The sequence below is a fragment of the Corythoichthys intestinalis genome, chromosome 18 (genome assembly GCF_030265065.1).
Source record: "Corythoichthys intestinalis isolate RoL2023-P3 chromosome 18, ASM3026506v1, whole genome shotgun sequence".
NCBI lineage: Eukaryota > Metazoa > Chordata > Actinopteri > Syngnathiformes > Syngnathidae > Corythoichthys > Corythoichthys intestinalis.
The window spans coordinates 16,547,023-16,570,931 of NC_080412.1; the positions used below are offsets into that span (position 1 = coordinate 16,547,023).

At 39.1% G+C, this 23,909-nt stretch overlaps 1 protein-coding gene across 2 annotated transcripts in view; it reads left to right on the forward strand.

The window, feature by feature from the left end:
• Positions 1-11,723: 11,723 nt before the first annotated feature.
• LOC130906344 (flotillin-2a) overlaps positions 11,724-23,909 on the forward strand; it is a 40,323-nt gene continuing 28,137 nt past the window's right edge. For both annotated transcript variants that reach the window (XM_057820590.1, XM_057820589.1), the window contains exons 1-2: positions 11,724-11,924; positions 23,029-23,110. In XM_057820590.1, the coding sequence (XP_057676573.1) occupies positions 11,876-11,924; positions 23,029-23,110 (131 nt within the window). In that variant the 5' untranslated portion in view covers positions 11,724-11,875. The remainder of the gene's footprint in view (positions 11,925-23,028; positions 23,111-23,909) is intronic.

Sequence of the window (23,909 nt, forward strand, 5' to 3'; positions counted from 1 at the left end):
GATGATACAGGATTGTACAGTGTATCACAAAAGTGAGTACACCCCTCGCATTTCTGTAGATATTTAAGTATATGTTTTCATGGGACAACACTGACAAATGACACTTTGACACAATGAAAAGTAGTCTGTATGCATCTTATATAATAGTGTTAATTTATTTTCCCCTCAAAATAACTCAAAATATACCCATTAATATCTAAACCCCTGGCAACAAAAGTGAGTACACCCCTTAGAAACTACGTACATCCCTAAATGTCCAAATTCAGTACTGCTAGTCATTTCTCTCCAAAATGTCATGTGACTCGTTACAGGAGTGCTGTCAGCATTGCTGCAGAGATTGAAGAGGTGGGGGGGTCAGCCTGTTAGTGCTCAGACCATACGCCACACTCTACATCAAATTGGTGTGCATGGCTGTCACGGCAGGAGGAAGCCTCTTCTAAGATGGTACACAAGAAAGCCCGCAAACAGTTTGCTGAAGACATGTCAACAAAGCACGTGGATTACTGGAACCATGTGCTATGGTCTGATGAGACGGACGGGCTTTAATTATTTGCACAAACCCACATTTTTTAATACATGCATCATTTTTTAGTGGTTTTTCTTTAATCTCTGTAATGGAAAATTGCATTAAAATGTTTTTTTTTTAATTTGTCAAATATTTGGTAGTTAGTAAATCCTAATTAATGTGGTAAAGCACCATCTTTAATCTAAATTTGAATATAATAATATATAATATAATAATAATTACTGGGTTTATGCGGGTCGTTAACAATCATTAAAAGTCATTAAATAAATTTCGTCAAAATCAGGCCTTTGAAAAGCATTAAACTGAATGTTCAAGGCATTAAAAATTATGTAAACTTGACGGATTTAGGTATGGGTATTTAAACTTCTCAGTTTTGCTTCCTACATGACTTAAGTTATCTTAAAGCCCAATTCGGACCAATTCATAAAATGGATCCACCCCAGTGTCTTTTTGAACAATGGCCCAAACTCGGTAGGGAGTCACTTGCCGGATCAGCAACCAGTTTTGGGCCAGAAGTGGCCCAAAGTAGCACACAATACATTAATGTATGGCCGAGATGTAGCACACGTTACCAAATATGAACCAGATTTGTATCAAAACCGTTCTTAGTGTTGAATTTGGTGTCCATTTGTTCAATGTGTCATACTTTAATGTGTTTGTATTTAAAATTGTCTATTAAAAGCAATAACAACAACAACAACCCTTTTTTCATGCCTTTTATTAGTACTAACATACTGTATTAATGCACCATAACAATACAACATTGTTTTTCATAAAATATTTTAATTGGAACAAGCAACTACACATTAAAGATGACCCATTTTTAGACTGTATTGCATATTGACATATTGTATTTGTTAAGGTTCTAGGGTAATGGGGGACCTAGGCGCAGAGACAGAGGCAAACTGGCGGTGGTAACAAGAGTTCATTGACGATGAGAGGGAGTGGAAGATAGTATCCGAAAGATCCTTTGGGCAGTTTGGTGATACAACAGGTGAACGGGCAGGCAGGCAGGTATTCTGGCAGGCAAGCAGTTCAGGATCTAGGGGGGAAAAAAAACAAAAAAGAGCTCAGTATCAGGATTACAAGATTTTTTGTTAGCTGAAAGTCATGTAGGTGAGTTGTTGATCTGGCGATGATGTGAGGTCAACGACTGGTTTAAGTAAGCTGCTGATGATGATCTGCAAAACCTGGTAGCAGGCTCACTCATCTGAGCAATCAAGGCAGTGACACAAATACTCGAACTTACAAAATTATTTACTGTAATTTCCCGGGTAAAAGGCGCACCCGTGTATAACGCGCACCCCAAATTTACTTGTAAAATCTAGGGGAAATTATTGTACCCGTGTATAAGGCGCACCCTAATTTTAGCACCAATAAATAGAAGAATACAAGAAAACAGAGCTCGTGTACAGATACAGAAATGTCATTTTACTGACTGGTGAAACACAGCACAAGCAAAGCACATTGGTAGTTCAAAACATTACCGTAAACTGACAATATGTACGGTAATAATATGATTTGATAGGAAGAATTGACGGAGAATAAGTTGTCTTTTAGCCAAAACTCGGCGTATTTAATTTCCATTGACATGCGGATACATCCTCTCTCATTGCTGTCTTCACAGGCAATCCCACAAATCAAAGTCATCAAAGTCAAACAAGAAGAAGTAATAAAAGTAGCACTTTAGACAATTAAGTCCCATCCTGCCATCTTGTGGCGAAAAGTTAATATGTCAATAATAACATGCAATAGGAACATTATTTCAACATCAACTGAGGACACATTTATGAATACAAAACATTTCCTCCACCATTTCTCTCAACACCCCCACTTGTTCTCATGTTGATGGCCTTTTTAACAACCAAATGAACTTTTAAATTTCAAATTCCAAAAATAACACTGTCAAACTTTTTCAATTTTAACTTTGTTACAGGTTTTGTCATGATATCAGCTATCATGTCATCCGTTGTCAATCAGGTAGCGCTCCCGTGTCCACCATCAGACCTCGTTCCCGGATGCTGTGTGTATCCTGCCGCCTGGTGTCGGGCTGTTCATCTCTCACCTTGAACGCGAAGTCAGGATCTCCATCTTCAGCGATTTTTCTCGCTCCGTCCGGTTTGACCTTGCGTCTGCAAGGGGCATCTTTGTGCGTGTTCATTTTGCAACCACTACACCATGTCTTTTGTCGACATGATTTTGCACGGTGACCTTTGATACCACATTTGAAGCACACCAACTCTGTGTCGTCTTTGATCCGGTCACGAGCGTTTGCGTTTGTGGTTTGCTTTGAAGCTCTTGCTTTAGTCTTCATCACTCTGTCGCTTGTTTCTGCTGCATTTAACTTTTCCGTTTCTTCAAAACTTCGGAGTTTGGTTTTCAATTCTGCAAATGTCATGTTCTCATCTGTATGCGCCACATGAATTGTAAATGGCTTGTAATTTTCTGGTAGCCCCTTCAAGACCATTGCGATAAGTAGACCATCTGCCATTGTTTCACCTGCATTTCGCAATGCTGTGATGGCGGTCTCAGCTCTTATTATGTAGTCCACTATGCTTTCTTCGGTTCCCTTTTGAAGAGATGTTAGCATGGTGTACAAATTTATAATCCTGGGTTTTCCCTTCCCAGCATAATATTCTCTTAATATTTTCAGAGCTTTTCTTCCGTCATTTGGCGCATCTCTCATTATTAACGAGAGGCTTTTATCATCAAGAAGTTGTATCATTTCAGCATACGCGTCCGCATTTTTCATTTCATCATTTTCTCTCTCGGCTTCAGTGTTTGGTCCTACCAGCACTGTGTTCTTTAGCCCGATCAGATGAAAATGTCCCAACATTTTAGTTTCCCAGAGTTCATATTTAGCTTCATCTCCGTCAAATGCCAGTCGAGGTAACCTACTTGTTCCTCGTGGATCCCTGTTGCCTGTTAGCTTTTTCCGCTAATCAGCAGTCCGTGAGCACGCTGTCCTTCGCGACCTTCTACACAGTGGAAACTGACTTTACCTTCGAATGACTCCTGGGCCCATAACCTGTTGAGGTGGTTGCAGCTCAACGTTGCATTCGTAGGAAGAATTGACGGAGAATAAGTTGTCTTTTAGCCAAAACTTGGCGTATTTAATTTCCATTGACATGCGGATACATCCTCTCTCATTGCTGTCTTCACAGGCAATCCCACAAATCAAAGTCATCAAAGTCAAACAAGAAGAAGTAATAAAAGTAGCACTTTGGACAATTAAGTCCCATCCTGCCATCTTGTGGCGAAAAGTTAATATGTCAATAATAACATGCAATAGGAACATTATTTCAACATCAACTGAGGACACATTTATGAATACAAAACATTTCTCTCAACAAATATGATTTGACAACTTCTCCAACGTACCAGAATCCAGGAGAAAACAAAACAGATGTGGCTTTTCTTTTAAAGGCTGCTGTATAACTTGCTCGTTTCATCATGATGAATAAATGTTTCTTCCATGGTTAGATACGGTAAAATAAAAGTGAGGCTAGAAGTCGGAAAACCGAAAGCGCGCATCGCTGTAGACTAACAAGAGGAACTATTGTTATTTGGATTTGAGTTTCCCGAGGGACAGATATAGTTGACGGACACAGAAAGTCTGTGTTGTGTTACATTTGTTACGGTCCGAGTTGCGGAGCTGCAATAAACGTTGACTCAAATGAGTTCAAGAAACTAAATTCTGTGCTTTAAGGAGAGTGAAAAAAGCAGAATTTAACACAGATGAAATCATTCGACCAATCAGAGTGAAGTATTACCGTGTAACGAGTTATAACAGAATTCACCGGCGGAACTTATGTTGGCACGTTGTATAGTTCCCGGGGGGGAAGGTATTTTGTTGAGGGAACAGCCGGAAAGATAGTTATATTCCGCGGGCTGCATGTGAGACAGACATTGCTACCGTATTTTGTTGCAGTCTAAATGTCAATAAAGCAACGCGGATTAGCGCCATTGTTTGATACTCCGCCTCCGACTCCTTCCCTAGCTCGCCACGACTGAAACAAAATGGTAATGTCACGTACCGTAATGGTCGGCAACGGATCGGCGCATACGCACCATGATTTTACAAGTTGATTTTGGGGAAAAAAAGTGCATGTTATATTCGGGAAATTACGGTAACTTGCATACATGGCATATCACTTCAATACACCGGACATTTTATTAACACTCAATTGGATTAGTTGTTTAGCAGTCAAGAAGTGACTTCAAATATTGACTTTTAATAAAGCACTTACCATAAAAATTTCCGCACGCCGAGATGATGGGTCCTGAATCCTGCGCGTTCTCCTGTTTAGTGTCGCAGCGGATTGCCCCCTTCAGGGTGTGCGCTGTTGTGACGTCACACGTTGACCATTAAATTTAAGATTTTTAGCGCGTCCGGTCTGCACAGTCCGCCCTGGACCAGTGCGTAACTTTTCATTTTGACTGTCAGATTGATGATCATGGCCGCACTGAAGCGTTCAGCAGATGTGATTGCTATGTGAAACTGGTGAGTTGACGCCGGATCCGGCGCACAGTCTTCTGCTATAGGGTTTGGACTGTCAGATTGATTATTCCAGCCGCTTCTGCCACATTGACGTTCAGCCGGCGTGATTGGTATGTGAATCTGGTGAGCTGACGCCAGATCCGGCGCATAGTTACCTGCTATTGGGGTTGTGTTCTCACTGGAACAGAATTTGTATCAAGCTGTTTGTTACGTTTAGGTGGCATTTGTATTTTCAACGATTAATAATATTCATTGTTTAACGCTTACAATTTGTGCGTGAAACTATCTGCAGTTGGGCATGGGTAGAGTTGCCAACTCCCTGAAAAGAAATAAAGGACACCTCATTAGTAAAGCTGGCTGGCCCAATAACTGTCACCCTTAAATTATTTTTGGGGATATGAAAAGTGATTTTTTGAATTAATAATTATAATAATATAATAATTTTACTCAAACCTGAATTAATTAGGTACATATTTGAGTGATATTAGCACATGGAAAAACAATAATTATCAGCAATGTATTTTTAGTACAAAATATACTGGAATAAAATTAACATCTGTCCTGCTTAATTTAAAATAATCAAACAAAAAAATTAAAATTAAAATAATTTAACCTTTAACATTCTGAGCCTTTTTGTGTGTGGTCCACATCTTCAATCCTTGGTTCTCGCTAGGGAGTTGTTGCCACTTTTGAAAGCTTAGGTTTGCAAAAAATTCCATATATCCATCTTGTTTCTTCTATCCTGAGGTGGTTTTGGCTAAACAAAGCAAATGACCGTCTCTAAGGTGCTAGTCTCATGATCTGTTCAAAAATTAATTTTGACTCATTATATTTTTTGTTGTTGTTGTTCATTTCATTCATTTTTGTTGTCTGTGTTATTACTTTACATCTTTCATAGACAACATTTTACCGGCAAAGTCAATTTTAAATTCATATACTGCAGTGCTTCTCAATCATTTTCTGTTACGCCCCCCCCCCCCCCCCCCCCAGGAAGACGTGAACGTTCCGCACCCCCCCAACTCTCTGTCGCCACTGTAAATATACTGTAGTATAATTTGTCTATAAGATTCTTATTATTATAAGTACACCTCTGCATAACATCCTTTTTGATATTAAAGAAGAAAAAAAGACTCAAGATACATTTTTTTGACCGTTTGACACTGAAAAAAATCAAATCAAATCAAAATGAAATCAATAAATAATCATAAATTCAAATTGATTAGCAACATTAACTCGAGAGGACAATATGCCAAACTATTAGACCGAAAAAACAAAAATTAATAGAACAAAAACGACAGTGACATTGGACAGAGAGTTTTTTTTTTTTTTTTTGCTGCAGGCAGTATCAGCTCCTTTGCTGTGGTGTTGGGTTATTTTGTATTGAGCAACTTGGTATGCCACCTAATGTGATGCTGACAGTGCTCGCTGGTTTACTGATGTAACACTGACAAAGCGGGACGATTGTTGGCAGTATTCGGCACGTTTTCGCTGAAAAAAAAAAAAAAAAAGAATTCCTGCTGTCCGCCACGAACATTTTTAGACAATGTAAACCACAGGTGTCAAACCGATTCCAGAAAGCGCCAAGTGGGTGCAGGTTTGCTTTCCAACCAATGAAGAGGACACCTTTTCACCAATTAGATCTTTTACATGTGTAATCAGTTAAACTTTGTCAGGTGCTGCTTGTTTCAGCAGGAAGTTCATTGGTTAAACTCTCTGCGTTGTATCAGTTAGAACAAAATCCAGCACCCACTTGGCCCTTTCTGGAATCGGTTTGACACCTGTGATGTAAACAGACTGGTCTTTCCTCGTCTCCCACTGTACTAAAAGTCAAAGCCAAAAGCCAAATGCTACATACGCTTCATCATATTTCTTCATCTTGTCTTAGCTTTTCATATCTCCAGTGCTCTTTGCTGTGTGCTCTTGTTTGGTTCAAAAATACTGCGCACATGCTAAAAATGAGAGTGCCACTGCCACCCACTCAGTGGATGTGCAATTACACTTTATTCTAGTAAGGCAAAAAAGTATGTTCTTTAAGGTCACATGCGCCACCCCCAGCATCGTGGGGGTGGCCCGCCCCACTATTTGAGAAGTACCGGTATACTGTATTGGAAAATCATTTACATGCAATGACATTTTAGGCCACCAGGAGGATTATGCCCCCACCTACACTCTGCGTATGGTTGGGACAAGGGCCTAGGTTTGGTCTCAACATTGGTAGGGATGATATGGCATAGTGGGGACATTCTTAATGATCAATGCAAAATAAATATGAATTGACTTATACATTTAAACTTTTATGTATATTGGTTCAGCCTACACTGTTCAATTCAAATCTTTGTTTTCAAAAATTACAAAAGAAACATTTTAAAACTTAAAGGAAAATTTTTATTTTATGAGGAAATGTAAATTGCATTATTATAACATAAATTATATTAACCTTCACAATAAATACAAGCTTGTTAATCATCTCTTAACTATCCAGGAATGCAAAAAAAATAAGCATTGTCTTATGACCACTCAACGTTGTCTAAATAAAGAAATTAAATACAACTGAAAAACTTCTTTGTCAGGGAATAACACCCAAAAAAAAAAAAAAAAAAAAAAAAAAAAAGAAAAAAAAATTTTGGGGAGCTGTCCTTCAGGTAAAACACTATTGCCACAAGCACAGCCAAACTCAACAAAAAAATGAAAGCTCCTGTGGGCTGCTTTAAGACCACATAAATAAAATAATAAGTCAAATTGGGGAGAAGGGGGCAAAACTCGGTTCACTACAATTCTCCCAGTTTAATTAACATTAACAGTAGAAAACGAATAACGGAGGACACTTCTCTCTTAGCAGCTACCCACTCAAGTTTTGCAGGTTAGCAAGTTCACACAGTATAATGTTATGCCAACTCTGATGCAGGTCGGACTTTCAGTAGCAAAATTAGTGGTGTGTTCCCCACTTCCACAACATTGACGTCTTTTTACATTTCTTACGGTGGCTGCTGCTGGCTGGAAAAAAATTCTAATAGCCCTAATTTCTAATGTCTGTGTGTGTGTGGGGGGGTCATCACTCAGCCAATCAAATGTGCGTTTAGGAGGAAAAAAATGGACCGGCACATTCAGCAAGTGAAAAGAGGTACATGTAAGTCTGAAAATAATGACAATAATTCACTTAATAATGGTTGGGTCAATTACAACAATTAAAACATATTGGAAGACAATCTAAATGACCTATATAACTGAAGTCACTATATAATGCAAAGAAGGTTGCTTAAAAGTTGATGGGGAAAATTTGAGGATCCTGAAAAGTTGGTAGTGTTTTGTCCCTATCAACGCAAACCTACGCCCTTTGGTTGGGAACCCTAGGCCTGTGTATTACATTAGTTTTAAGTGGTTTTAAAAAGCATTAAATGTGATTTGCTTATACCCAGGGGTGAAAGTGGTTTGAAATTCTTGCCGGAACTCCCCGACGTGAAGGTAGCCACGGAATTAGAATTTTTTTTTTTTTTCTGGGGTCAAAACTACTGAAATGCAAAGAAAACTGTTTTGGTCAGTAATTTCTATAACACATACAAAAACTGATTTTATTCAAAATTGTATTTTTTTAATGATTTGCAAAATAAAAGTTAACAAAAACAGCTATAACCCCAACCTCCATCTCCAAATTTTTATTTTGAATGAATGAATGAAATTAATTGTCATTGTCATCTTCATCAGTATCATTAACAGTTACAGAATGTGGGATAGTTTGGCCAAGAAAGAGAATCATTGACAGACACAGAATATGGAATAATTTGCCCGAAAAGACGATGACAAAGGAAGACGGGAAAAAAGCATATGCTTATCGATACCCGTCCCCCAACCCGTTCCCTCATTTCCTCACATACTAAATGCCAAATCTCAATTTTAACTACTTAAGAACATAGGATGTATATTAAAATTGAAGATAATGTAAATGTATTTTTAATAATAAAGATATAAGTAACATACATTCAGAAAAATAAGTACAAATGAAATATTATGCAGAGTGAAATGGAATTTATTTTGAAGATCGCGCTAACATTGACTTTTTTTTAAATCATAAGGACATGAATAAGTAGCCTAACATAAATGAACAAATAAAAATCCAAAGTGCACATTGACAGCTAAAATGTTCTGAACCTCCCCATCAAAGTAAATAAAACAAAATATGATAAATAGGCCACTTTAACTCTTTCCTTGCTCTTAAAGATTTGATCCATTTTCTGTTGCATTGCCCTTTTTTTTTTTTTTTTGGTGTTTCAGAAAACATGCACTGAATCTTATACTGGAACTGCGTTCCGGCCCTGAATCTTATACCGGAACTGCGTTCCTGACCGTTCCCGTCCACTTTCACCCCTGTTTATACCTGTAGAAACCCTGAATTAGACAACAATAGAATTGCCAAGGCAAAATAATAAAGACATTTGGTGCAGTTGGTGCGAAGTCTCTTCATCCCATTCAATGACCTGTAGTTGATTGATGCAGTTTGCTGTTTGGAACTTGAGAGCCACCTGCTGGGCACATGAGAATACTGCCATTAACGGCAAGAGAAGTTCAATCCATTTTGAATAGTATTTTTTACCCTTTTTGAACAGTATTTTGACCAGGGGTGAAAGTGGCTAGAATTTCTTGCCAGAACTCCCCCGACGTGATGAGAGAAGGATTGTAAGACTTTAGCCAATTAAAAATGAACTTCAAAGGCTGCCAAAATTCTCCCTACTCATTTAATGTTGCCTTTTAACTCTATGTATACGTATAACGGTGTCATTATAGATTGAACGCGACAATGCGTGAGTGGGTAGTGCAGCGCATGCATTAATTGCGTTAAATATTCAAAAGTTATTACCGCCGTTAACACAATAAATTTGATAGCCCTAGTTTAAGCCAAAACTAAAGACTCTGGATGAGTGTAAGACATTTTGTCTGTAACGTTAAATACATTTAGAAAATGATTTAATTAAAATATATATATACCGTATTGGCCCGAATATAAGACGATGTTTTTTGCACTGAAATAAGATTGAAAAAGAGGAGGTCGTCTTATAACTGCGGCCTAAAAAAAAAAAAAAAAAAAAAAAAAAAAAAAAACTGCGGCCTAGACATATACCCATTCACGACGCTTGATGGCGCCAGTCATCAATGAATCGAATGCTGAACGCGACTCGGGCGGCCAAAGCGAACCCCTGACACGAAGAAGAAAGTGGTAAGAAGGAAAAGAGAAGAAAATACCGGTAATAGAAGAGATAACCGAAAATGGAGAAACTTCGCGACAATTTGGAGAAAAGTGGGTCGAAGATTGGCCAGGTTAACCGGTGTTTGGCCATTCCTTACTACGCGGCGAAACGTCCTACACAATGCTCAGGGCGCTTGCATATGCATTCACACGCATGCGCACATCGGTTGGAAGTGGCGAGTACTCACTATTTTTGTTTTTATTTAGTTATTTAGAACCTTTTCACAGCCTCAAAGATACTTTTTGCATGTATTACCCTCTCATACTTTTAACCATTGTGTTTTTTTGTGTTAGCTTTGAAGCAGTTGACCACATTAGTCACGTAGCGTATTTAAACCGTCCTTATTTGACATAACTACATTTAAGTATTTTCTGCAGGCATTTCTTTAGTACGTTATTCCTGTATGCATCTAAACAAAACAAGTTTAGAGCACACGGTAGTAATTTAGGTGTCAAATTCGACTAATGTAGGACGTTTCGCCGATGTAGGACATTTTGGCAGAACACCGGCAGCTGAGGAGAAGTTATGACGCAAACTTCAAGTTGATGGTGATAAATGAGGCGGTGTCTTCAAACAACTGCAAAGCGGCTGTGAAATATGGTGTCACAGAGTGTAATGTACGGAGATGTAGAGCTCAAAAAGATCGCCTAAAAAATGCTCACAGTCAGAGAAAAGCTTTCCGTGGTCGTTTCTGTATAAAAATTAATTTGGTGTTCAAAAAGTCTTTTTTCAAACTTGAGTCTTGAAAAAGAGGGGGTCGTCTTATAATCGGGGTCGTCTTATATTCGGGCCAATACGGTATATATATTTTTAAAAAGGCATGTCCGATATTTTTTGCCGATTCCGTTACTTTGAAAATGACGTGATCGGATGCCGATCGATCGGGACATCTCTAGTTAAAATGTATCTTTTAATTCTTACTGTAATAATTCCTTCCTGTAATAATAACTCATGAAACTCACTGGCTGCCATAGAAGGCGCTTGACGTCTCACTTTGACCGGAAGGGGCGAATGAATGTTCAAATGTTTTGAACATCTATCGCCGTCAACGGCAGCCATGAGTTAATTACCAAAAATAGCCTTATAAAGAGTTAAAGGCCTACATTGTGTGTTACTTGTATTACGATCAGACGTGCGCTTTGTATATAATAGCGATATCCTGACATTCTAGTGCATTATGCATTTTACTGAATGAGGTTGTTTAACCTCATTTTAAAATGTTTCATTGCTGACAGAAGTGGACCACGCCCAGATTCCAGTGACGTCACTTTCCCGTGATACCCCAGCGGCTGGAAGAGTTATCCGGTAATTTACGATAAGAAAGCCACTAAGCTACCGTTAAAAATTAAAGGTGCTGTTAAGAAAATAAAAGCCGCCGCAGCAAACCACCTGCAATGACGTTCCGGGCGTTATATTTTGAAAATATTGAGCGGAAGCGCTGACCGATCTTCCTTTTTGGAAAGGAAAATCGATACGGTGTGGGTGTGACTGGGAGCGCTTGAGCGAATGTTGTGATGAAATAATTGCGAGGGTCAGTGGGGAAAAGGGGAAACGTAATACGCTCATTTGACGTTTCTTGTCGGCTATTTTTTTATCATTCGTTTTAAAATGGGAAACTGTCACACCGTTGGACCAAACGAGGCCCTCGTGGTTTCAGGTAACGACAAAACACTCGCTTTTGGATTTTTTTTTTTTAAAGCTCCGCGGCCTTTACCATGTTTGAGCTCTGAGTAGGGATTTAAGAGGCGGGCTTTGGGGGGGCGTTCTCCTCATCTTCACTCGACGAATTCGGCTTTATTTTGATCAAAAAAGTGTCACCGATACACACAACACATGTGCATATGATTGTAGTAGCCATATTTAGTAGTCTGATGTCATTAAAAAAAAAAAAAAAAAAAAAAAAAACGTCGTCCCCCCTCGTACCGATTACGTAAAAACGTCCAGTTTCGCGACCACGACCTGTTTTAACACAGTGTACCGTCCACGTATATATGCTATGTATACATTTTTTGTTGTTGAAATGTTTATAATTAAATATCAGTTGTCAAAGGGTTTTATTTTGTTCGGCCAAGATTGGACCATTTCCTGTCCCTGGTGTGCTCCTGTTTTCCTCCCTAATTTCTGTGTCAAAAATAGGTTTTGGAACTAAAATCCTGACGCGTTTACAATGATGTGCTGTTTTTGCGATTTTATTAGTGGCAGGACACGGCAGTTGCTTCCTGCAGAGTGAATACAGCTGAATAAATTGGATTACAGGGGAGAGGCTCATAAAGTCCTGGTATCATGGTAGGTTGCAGTGCACGACACAGAATGGCTGACAATCAAGTGATGTTTATGCAGTGTTGGCCTACTAGTTGGAAAATGTCGTATGATCCGATAAATGTTTAGGGAGGTACGTACCAAAGGCATAGATTTGGTCTGGTGGGGATGATATAACATCATAACCGGCATGTACACTTTTTGCTGGGGACAGGACATTAAATAAGACCAAACAGATTGGATGAACAGGGGTCAGAGCTAATTAACTACTTAATTGATAGGCTAATGACAATATAAATAAAATAAAAATTGGGGAGATGGGGTTAAACCTCGGTTTACTACATTTCTCACAGATTAATTAACGTCAACAGCAGTGTTGTTAATCCAACTTTAAAAAATAATTAATTACAGTTACAAATTACTTCTCCCAAAAAGTAACTCAGTTACCTCAGTGTAAGAGTAATTAGTTACTTGGCGCTAATTTTCATGTTTTACACGTTAGTACATTCTATAACGTCTTTGACATCGAAAATGTTTATATTAACTGTAGGGGTGTGACAAAATAACGAAATGGTGATATATCGTGATACTTTGTATCCCAAAAGGTTATCGGTTTGCTCCTGTCAAGAATCGAGATATCGTTTTTAAAAGGTGTTTAAAAAAAAAAAAAAAAAAAAAAAAAAAAAAAAAAAGGGAACCATCAAGTTGCTACCAAAATCTTTTACCATAATAGTGTCTCAGTTAACTCTAGGGCTGCCATTGACGGTGCTCGAAGCCCAATCCATTTAGACTGGGAACGTTCATTCATTCAAAACCAGAGCATTCACAGTCATTTGGTCCGATTTTCGGGCCATTTACAGGTCACTTGCTGTTCATTTTAGGGCATTTACAGGTCATTTCCTGTTGAGTTTGAGTCACTGCCTATTCATTTGGGTGATTCCCAGGTCACTTCCTGCTCTGTAACTCAAAATAAACAGGAAGTGACCCATAAAATACCCCAAAATCATCAGGAAGTAACTGAAAATCAACAGGTAAGTGAATGGCCCAAAATTACCTCATTGCCTGGCATTGGCTGCCACAGACGGCCATAAACGTTCAATCCGTTTGAAATGAGAGGGATGGCAGCGAATGTTCATTCGCTGCCACCTTCTAAGTTCAACTGGATTTGACGTCTAATAGTGATAAACTTATTCCAATTCACAGCAGAAACGTGTTTTTCTGTTTATTAGTTGTTTGTAGAATGATTTTCTGACCTATGTATCGATAGTCGTTGTAACGGCATATTGTCAGATCATCGTTATCGTGAGCTTTGTATCGCAAATAGTATCGTATCGTGAGGTACCAAGAGGTTCCTACTTCTAATTAACGGATTGAATTGAACAGTTTTTTTTTTTTTTAACATTCCCCCCAAAAAAACATAGGTCCCACTGTTTGAACAAAGTTCAAAGGGTTTCTGGGACAATAGGCCCTAGCCCAGGGGTGGACAAACTATTCCACAAAGGGCCACTGTGGGTGCAGGTTTTTGCTGCAACCTATCAAGAGGACACCTTTTCACCAATCTGGTGTGTTATAAGTGCAATCAGTTGATTGCAGTCAGGTGCTTCTTGTTTCCAATGAAACCTCATTGGTTAAAAGCTCTGTGCTGGATCAGTTGGAACAAAGACCAGGACCCACTGCGGCCCTCGAGGACCGGTTTGCCCACCCCTGCCCTAGCCCATTTCTTTACCCTAAACTTAACTAGACACAGTGGTATTGCAGATATTGCAATAACTAGATTGTAACCTTTGCTATGTTTGGAAGTCATTTAATGTTGTGAATCAATCATTAAAGTTGTTAAAATTGCTCCCGTTATTGCATTTGTTCCTTTCCGTCTACTTTCGACATGTGAAAGTTTTAAAACGGTTTCATCATTTAAAGATAGATTCAAGTCAAGATTTTGCTGATTTCGGAGTATTTAGATAAAAAGTAACTTCGGTTCGCTAGGAAGGTTCTCTACAACAGAGCCTTCCTGAGAAGTGTACTGCTTTAAGATGGCGGCTGTTTACCAACGCCGGCGAGTCTGTCATTTCGCATCTAGTTCTCTGTACATGTGTTGACGCCACTGAGTCGTTCATTCCACATCTAGTTCTATATACATGTGATATCTACTGTAGCATCATGTGGGTGTAGTTTGTAGGCTGTCGGCTGCAGTCAGGTATTATTGGAGCCACCTAGCATCGCGTTTGCAATGGCGTCACATCTCCCTTCCCTCCTGCTCTGCTCTTGCCGTTTCTCTCAGACAACACCCGTGTGATTCAACCCCTTTGCAGAAGCGTACTAACGCACCCCTCAGTAACGATAACGCCGTTGCAAAGATGAAAAAAGTAATTAATTACACCCATACTGAACAAAGTAACATTATTAGTAACGCTTTTATTCTCTAACGCCGTTATTAACAACACTGGTTAACAGTAAAAAACACATACAGGAGGACACTCTAAGCAGCTTCCTACTCGAGTTTTGCAGGTTGGCAAATTCACAGTTTAATGTTATGCTAACTCTGATGCAGGTCGAACTTTTAGTCACAAAATTTGTGGTGTGTTACCAACCTCCACAAAATGTTTACATTACTAACAGTGGCTGCTGGTGGCCGAAAAAAAACCTTCTAATTTCTCTCCTCTCCGAAGGGGGCAGATTGGACGAGGGCCCGTTAAAGAGTATTACAACACTACAAATGCTAATATTCCATCATTTATCCATAAACGCATGCCTTTTGGATATATATCATGCCATTTTGTGTAATTACACACATCGCAACACCAAGAAAATGATAGAAATTTGGATCGATTGTCAAACTAAAACGACTGGCATCCGAGATCCCCGAAACTAGCATATTGCGTGCGTGGCGTCACAACTAGGAAACACCCGCTCAGTGTGAGGGTCCCCACAAAGTGCTGAATGGCAGCGATGATGGCGGACAATTTTGTTTCTGGTTGCAGCGACGAATCCGACGTAACGAACGTTCTTCTGATAGTGACGAGGAGAGTTATGAACGTTTCTTTGGTGTTTTGGGTTATCAATTTGAGCCCAAACGAAAGCCAATGAAGCCTATGAAATGATCATTGAGGGGAGCAATCACACTGATGAAACACAGGCAACAGAGTGTGGGAAACACCAAATGGTTTGTTTTGCATTTCTTTTTGTGAAGCTGATACACCGTGACCGCAAAATAAAGTAATATATAGAATAATGATCATTTATTGTGCTATCATAGGTTTTCGCTCTGCTAGCAGACACAAATATGAATGGGATTAAAGGATTTGTTGCATATATTTTATGAGCGATAATTTATACATGTGTCCAGTCCTATATCCAATGCATGATATGTTTTTTTATAATAAAAGAGTACTCACTCTGGCCATTTCGAGCTTGGCTGCTCCCCTCCTTTGCTTTGCCTGGGGTGGTGGGGTGGTCTCATCAGTGCCAGTCATCTTCCTCTTTCTTGATATCTCGGTACATTTAGGTGGCTGCGCGTGTATGGTGGGCACCGCATGTGCTTTCAGCAGCAATTTCTTAGCAAAACCTGATTTCATTTGTCCATAGTTCGAATAGCTTTCAGGTGTAAAATGCGCACCACACAAAACCGTGGCTGGGTCTGCAAAATAAACCCTATTTGCACGGACGAACTTTACTCATTGTCTGCGTAGTCCAGCTCTTTTTTTTCTAGTGTTCGGGAACTCATTGCGACAAATGGCTAACAACGATGGCACCTGCCTCGACCTTTTGGTTCCTGGCTGTGACCTCACAGCCCCATTCGGCTGTTTCCGGGCTACATTCGGAAATGTTCGTAATTTTCTATCTATTTTCGATAATTGCTCATGAATGTGATTCATTTGTTTGTTAACTTTATTAATATTTGTTATCTTGCGACATAACGGTTCTATTGATATCTCACAGCCCCTTAGTATTATAATTCTCTTTAACAGACGGACTATTATTGTTGTGGTAATGTAGTATTAGGGCCAAATAAAGAAAACCGAAAAAAAACGACTGAGATATAATCTCATCTCATCTGTAATAAGGTACGCATTTTACGTACATGTACAGTAGCTGATAGCTATGACATTAGCGTGGCTAATGAAATATTTCAAATAGAGATTTGTCATAGTTCTTCTTGGAAAAAAATAAATTTTAAAAAGAATTCTCATTTGTCACTCATGATATGAAGCAATTTCGCAGAGGCACGACATGTTGGGACTGTCCCACTCCGATGTAGCCCACAACCACCACAGTTTCAAAAGGTTCTAGGGGAAACCCTGAGGTGGGAAGATGTAATTTGCACTGTCGACTGTATGATTGGCACACGCACCGTGATATTGATGCTGCATTCACGTGTTGTAGCAGTAATCGAAACAATGATTCTCTATTACATGCTGTCTCTAAAAAGCGCCAAAAAGTCACTTAACTTGTGATGTATCGTTGGAGCATTAAAATAGGCTAATCTACTTTGTAGTAACCATTTTTTTAATCCCACATTACATGCAGGTGGAACGGTTAGTACTGTACTGCTGACAAACAGAAAGAAGGCCCATGGTTGTATGCTAGCTAGCATTGGTGCTGCCAAGACCTGACATAAGCAGTTTTGGTGTGTTCACATCTCCTTTTTGGGCTTTCTGCGGGTAATATAAACACTAAAAACATGGAAGGTTAGTTTCCAGTCAGTGCCCTGACCTTAAAAACTGAATTGTGCACTGCCCTTCAATGCAGAGAGCATATTTGTCTGACTTTTTCTGAAATCTTAGGTCATTTCTGACGTTTGCCTTACATTTGCCTGTATTGGTGAGTTGCTTGTTTGTATTTATTTGATAGGGACAGTGCAGATTAATGAACATCTATTGTAGACTCATCTAGAAAATGTAAATATGTCGGATTATAGCAAAAATGCTAATTTACATCCGCTTTCTGCACCCTTCTGCAAGTGAACTAGCACAACCAGTTCCCTCTCAAAACCGCATTTGATAGCAGCATTAAGAAAACTTTGGGATTGGATCAAAGCGCCCCACCCCCTCCTTTGGCCAAATGCAGTCAGGAATGTTAGTTATGTCAGAGCTGGAAAGACACGACGACAACGACGTTTAGCGGGTTGATCGGTGCATCGATAAAGGTTCTAGCTCTGATTGCGGTTGTCAGGCAGTTTATTTTAACCATAAAGCATGTGCCACCCACATCCTTTTATACAAATACCACAGGAATATGATCATGTGCTCACAAACAGCCTTTCAGTTTGTTGTTTGTGCATGGGATACTTCTCTCTTTGTTGCTGTTGCTGGAAAACAAGAACTAGTTGGTTAAAAGAAATCATACGTGTATCCAGGGGTGTAACTACCCATTCTTGTTAGGGTATGCAAAATGAAAAATGATGCCACCCCCTACACCCCAACTGGCCCAAACCCAGTAGACACACATTTTTTTCGTAGCATCTTTGCTGCTTTTTTAGTATGTTAGTAATACGGCTGCAACTAACAATTATTTTTATAATTGATTAATTGGCCGAATAGTTAAAAGATTAATCGTTTAATCGGATACATGACACTTTTTTCAATTATCGTCAGTTTCACTTGATGTTGTTTTAGTCATGTTGGAAGTAACAATGAAAACAAAATATATGACTGTTACCTTCAAAAATGATATTTTATTATAGCTTCCTGATTTAACTGTAGTCTGCAACTGTACTGTTTCAAGTACATCAAACTTGTTTAAGTTTTTAATGAAGGTTCTGGGTATAAGATCTAAGAATTCATCACTACACAAATCAGACAAAAGTCCAGTTCAAATAAAAAAAATGCTGCTGATTGACATTTTTGTTGTTGTGGGCAAAGCACTGATACAAATTGTGTCAGTGAATCATTGATTTTCTTTAAATAAACTAAACAACAAAATGGAAAAGGGAGGAGGCAGTCTGTAAAGAATCTGTTTTCCGTTATCAAACATTTGTTCATAAATACAATCCAAATCTTAATTTCAAAGCACACTCTCGTATTGACAATTTAAAGCTTGAAAGGGAGTTTGTGCTGAGACTTTGAGCTGTTATATGAATGGGTTTACAGTGCTGGCTAAAAGTATTGGCACCCCTGCAATTCTGTGTGATAATGCTCAGTTTCTCCCAGAAAATGATTGCAATTACAAATGCTTTGGTCAAAATATCTTCATTTATTTTGCTTGCAATGAAAAAACACAAAAGAGAATGGAATTTTTTTTTAATCATTATCATCTTGCACAAAACGGCAAAAAGTATTGGCACCCTCAACCTAATACTTTGCAGCACAACCTTTAGACAAAATAACTGCGAACAACCATTTCCGGTATCCATCAATGAGTTTCTTACAATGTTATGCTGGAATCTTTGGCCGACTGCTCCAGCTTTAAAGGTGCCTTCTCCAAACTGCCATGTTCAGATCTATCCACAGGTGTTCTATGGCATTCAGGTCTGGACTCATTGATGGCCTCTTTAGAAGTCTCCAGTGCTTTCTCTCAAACCATTTTCTGGTGCTTTTTGAACACATCAGGGAACCTCCTCTATGTTTGACTGTGGGGACCGTGTTCTTTTCTTTGAAGGCCTAGTTTTTTTCCCTGTAAACTCTAGGTTGATGCCTTTTCCCAAAAAAGCTCTACTTTTGTCTCATCTGACCAGAGAACATTCTTCCAAAACGTCCAGCCTGGCTTTTTTATGTCTCTGGGTCAGAAGTGGGGTCTTCCTGGGTATCCTACCATAGAGTCCCTTTTGATTCAGACGCCGATGGATAGTACGGGTTGACACTGTTGTACCCTAGGACTGCAGGACAACTTGAACTTGTTTGGATGTTAGCCGAGGTTCTTTATCCACCATCCGCATAATCTTTCGTTGAAATCTCTTGTCAATTTTTCTTTTCCGTCCACATCTAGGGAGGTTAGCCACAGTGCCATGGGCTTTATACTTACTGATGACACTGCGCACGGTAGACACAGGAACATTGAGGTCTTTGGAGTTGGACTTGTAGCCTTGAGATTGGCCATGCTTCCCCACAATTTTGCTTCTCAAGTCCTCAGACAGTTCTTTGAGCATGGAGAAAAGAAAGAAGTGTGGTACACACCAATGTGGTACACACGAGGACACAGGACAAAGGTTGAGTCAACTTTAATCCATTTTAACTGGCTGCAAGTGTGATTTAGTTATTGCCACCATCTGTTATGTGCCACAGGTAAGTAACAGGTGCTGTTAATTACACAGATTAGAGAAGCATTGCATACTTTTTTAAAGGATGCCAATACTTTTGTGCGGCCCATTTTTTGGAGTTTTGTGTAAAATGATAATGATTTAATTTTTTTTTCATTCTCATTTTCTGGGAGAAATTGAGCATTATCTGACAGAATTGCAGGAGTTCCAGCACTGCATGTGTGCGGGTTATTGATAAAAAGAAACAAGACAACTTTACTACTTAACAATAACTTAAGTGCTAATATACTCTCCAAAACTCAATACAGACAGACACTGATTAGCATGATCGCTAACTACTAGCTTTGTGCTCCGTGCTAAGTTGAAACGTCTCATCAACAAAGAATACAAACAATACAATTGGCTTCATTTACTTACCTCTGATAGAGGCAAACTGGATCTAACAACATACAAGACAATCCAACTCGTGACACTTCTTAATATTATTGATTCAGCGACCAAACCCGCATTTGCTGCTCAACGTGTCGTTGCGCTACTGCTTGTATCATCAAATGTTAGATATTTTAAAAGTGTATGGTTAAAGCAACAAAATCTTGTATGATCTTAACAAAATAAAACCAGCGCCATTGACAACGATAGATGTCCGATTCATTTTGACTGGGACATCTAGTGCCGTCAATGGCACTTAAATCTTAGCATTCAAAGTTAGTCCTCCCAGTTTAAATGAATTGGACGTCTATTGTTAGAATAATTGATAAAAAAAAAATATATATATATATATGTGTATATATACAGTGCCTTGCAAAAGTATTCGGCCCCCTTGAATCTTGCAACCTTTCGACACATTTCAGGCTTCAAACATAAAGATATGAAATATAATTTTTTTGTCAAGAATCAACAACAAGTGGGACACAATCGTGAAGTGGAACAACATTTATTGGATAATTTAAACTTTTTTAACAAATAAAAAACTGAAAAGTGGGGCGTGCAATATTATTCGGGCCCTTTACTTTCAGTGCAGCAAACTCACTCCAGAAGTTCAGTGAGGATCTCTGAATGATCCAATGTTGTCCTAAATGACCGATGATGATAAATAGAATCCACCTGTGTGTAATCAAGTCTCCGTATAAATGCACCTGCTCTGTGATAGTCTCAGGGTTCTGTTTAAAGTGCAGAGAGCATTATGAAAACCAAGGAACACACCAGGCAGGTCCGAGATACTGTTGTGGAGAAGTTTAAAGCCGGATTTGGATACAAAAAGATTTCCCAAGCTTTAAACATCTCAAGGAGCACTGTGCAAGCCATCATATTGAAATGGAAGGAGCATCAGACCACTGCAAATCTACCAAGACCCGGCCTTCCTTCTTCTCAAACAAGGAGAAAACTGATCAGAGATGCAGCCAAGAGGCCCATGATCACCCTGGATGAACTGCAGAGATCTACAGCTGAGGTGGGAGAGTCTGTCCATAGGACAACAATCAGTCGTACGCTGCACAAATCTGGCCTTTATGGAAGAGTGGCAAGAAGAAAGCCATTTCTCAAAGATATCCATAAAAAGTCTCGTTTAAAGTTTGCCACAAGCCACCTGGGAGACACACCAAACATGTGGAAGAAGGTGCTCTGGTCAGATGAAACCAAAATTGAACTTTTAAAGCCACAATGCAAAACGATATGTTTGGCGTAAAAGCAACACAGCTCATCACCCTGAACACACCATCCCCACTGTCAAACATGGTGGTGGCAGCATCATGGTTTGGGCCTGCTTTTCTTCAGCAGGGACAGGGAAGATGGTTAAAATTGACGGGAAGATGGATGCAGCCAAATACAGGAACATTCTGGAAGAAAACCTGTTGGTATCTGCACAAGACCTGAGACTGGGACGGAGATTTATCTTCCAGCAGGACAATGATCCAAAACATAAACCCAAATCTACAATGGAATGGTTCAAAAATAAACGTATCCAGGTGTTAGAATGGCCAAGTCAAAGTCCAGACCTGAATCCAATCGAGAATCTGTGGAAAGAGCTGAAGACTGCTGTTCACAAACACTCTCCATCCAACCTCACTGAACTCGAGCTGTTTTGCAAGGAAGAATGGGCAAGAATGTCAGTCTCTCGATGTGCAAAACTGATAGAAACATACCCCAAGCGACTTGCAGCTGTAATTGGAGCAAAAGGTGGCGCTACAAAGTATTAACGCAAGGGGGCCGAATAATATTGCACGCCCCACTTTTCAGTTTTTTATTTGTTAAAAAAGTTTAAATTATCCAATAAATTTTGTTCCACTTCACGATTGTGTCCCACTTGTTGTTGATTCTTGACAAAAAATTAAAATTTTATATCTTTATGTTTGAAGCCTGAAATGTGGCGAAAGGTTACAAGGTTCAAGGGGGCCGAATACTTTTGCAAGGCACTGTATATATATATATAATATAAGTGTTTATCGGGGCTGTAACCAGAGTGTATATTATTTTTTTCATTTTAATATTATTAATGTTATATCAAATTTGATTAATAATAACTGACTTAAAATTTGTGAGTTTTTTTTAGATGATCAAAATTGTGTGTAAAAGAAAGTATATTGCATTAGGACTGTTCATTGTCTAAAAACAAATAACGTTTAGGGCATTTTCAGGGAGTTTTTTTAAATGATCAAAATAGTGTGTACAAGAAAGTATACTGCATTAGGACTGTTGATTGTCTAAAAACAAATAACTTTTAGGGCATTTTCACAAATAATTCCGTCTTAACTCCAAATATTTTGGCTTAACGTGTATTGTGTTGTGAAACTAATGCATTAAATTCTTCAGGTTCTCAAGGTCTCAGTTATGTTCTCGAAACTCATGGAAGTGTTTTTTTCGTGCACGTTTCGTTGAAGGAATTGTTACAAAGCCACTCATTGATTGTGTGTGGGTAAACATAGGCGTGTTTGTGTGTGTGTGTTCCCGTGTCAGTAAATTTAGTCCAGCTCCGCCCACTTTTCTTTCTCTCAGTAATCGTGTGACAGCTGGGAATGCTACCCTAAACACACGCACTGGAGATGAACCAGACTCAAGCAAGTTGGATGTGTTGCAATAGCAAACTGTACACTGTTTCTTTCATTTTGTTAATGAGGCGTTTTTTGAATTGGAAAACATTGTCGCATCATGTGATGGAACAAAGTGTCTGATTTTAGTCAAAATCACAAAAACACATTTGTATTTGCATACACGGCACAATAAGCTCCTGTCATGGCTACTTCTTGTTACGTGACATTATTTATTTTCTGTAAGATGATTTCAATGTGACATTTATGTTTGTGTGGTTCCTAAGGTGGCTGTTGTGGATCAGATCAAAAAACGTATGTCGTGGGAGGCTGGGCTTGGGCTTGGTGGCTGATCTCGGACATCCAGAGGTAAGAGCGAAGTGTGCATCACCCCAGTACCAACAACAACATTCATTTATCGTAATTTTCTGACTATAAGGCGCACCTGGCTATAAGCCGCCACCTATCAAATTTGACACGAAAACAACGTTTTCATAGATAAGCCGCACGGACTATAAGCCGCAGCTGTTTTAGCTATATTAAGGGATATTTACACCAAAAGATATTAACTGATAACACTTTATTTGACAGCGGTGTCATAAGACCGTCATAATACTTTCATATTTATGGCACTGTCATGAGCAATGACGAATGCTTATGACAGATATCATTTTGTGTCATTTGGAAAATTATCTCACTTTTGAATGGATGCAAAAGATCCGACCTGGACATAAATGGAGTTAGAGACAAAATATGCTGGATGACACTAAATGACATCTGTCACAAGCATTCACTAATGCCCATGACAGTGTTATGTCATAAGTAGAAACTGCAATTTCTGGAGAAATTACAATGGAGCTTTGCTGTAATAGATACAGATCTATCAGGTCACTTCCTGTTGATTTGGGGACATTTCGGGGACATGTCCTGTTGCATGGCTGTCAATGGCATCAACTTATTTAGGCGCCAGTTGAATGCCAATGGGCTGTCATGGTAAGTTTTGGGTCAAAAATCACAACCACACAGGTTTTTCTGCCATTGAAAATGATTGGGAAATTTGGACGTACATTGCTGTCATTGGCATCCCATTAGAAATGAATGGGACAGTTTTTTGGCAAATTCTGTAATCAACTTTTATGCCCCTTACCGCCCTGGACCGTTTGATGTT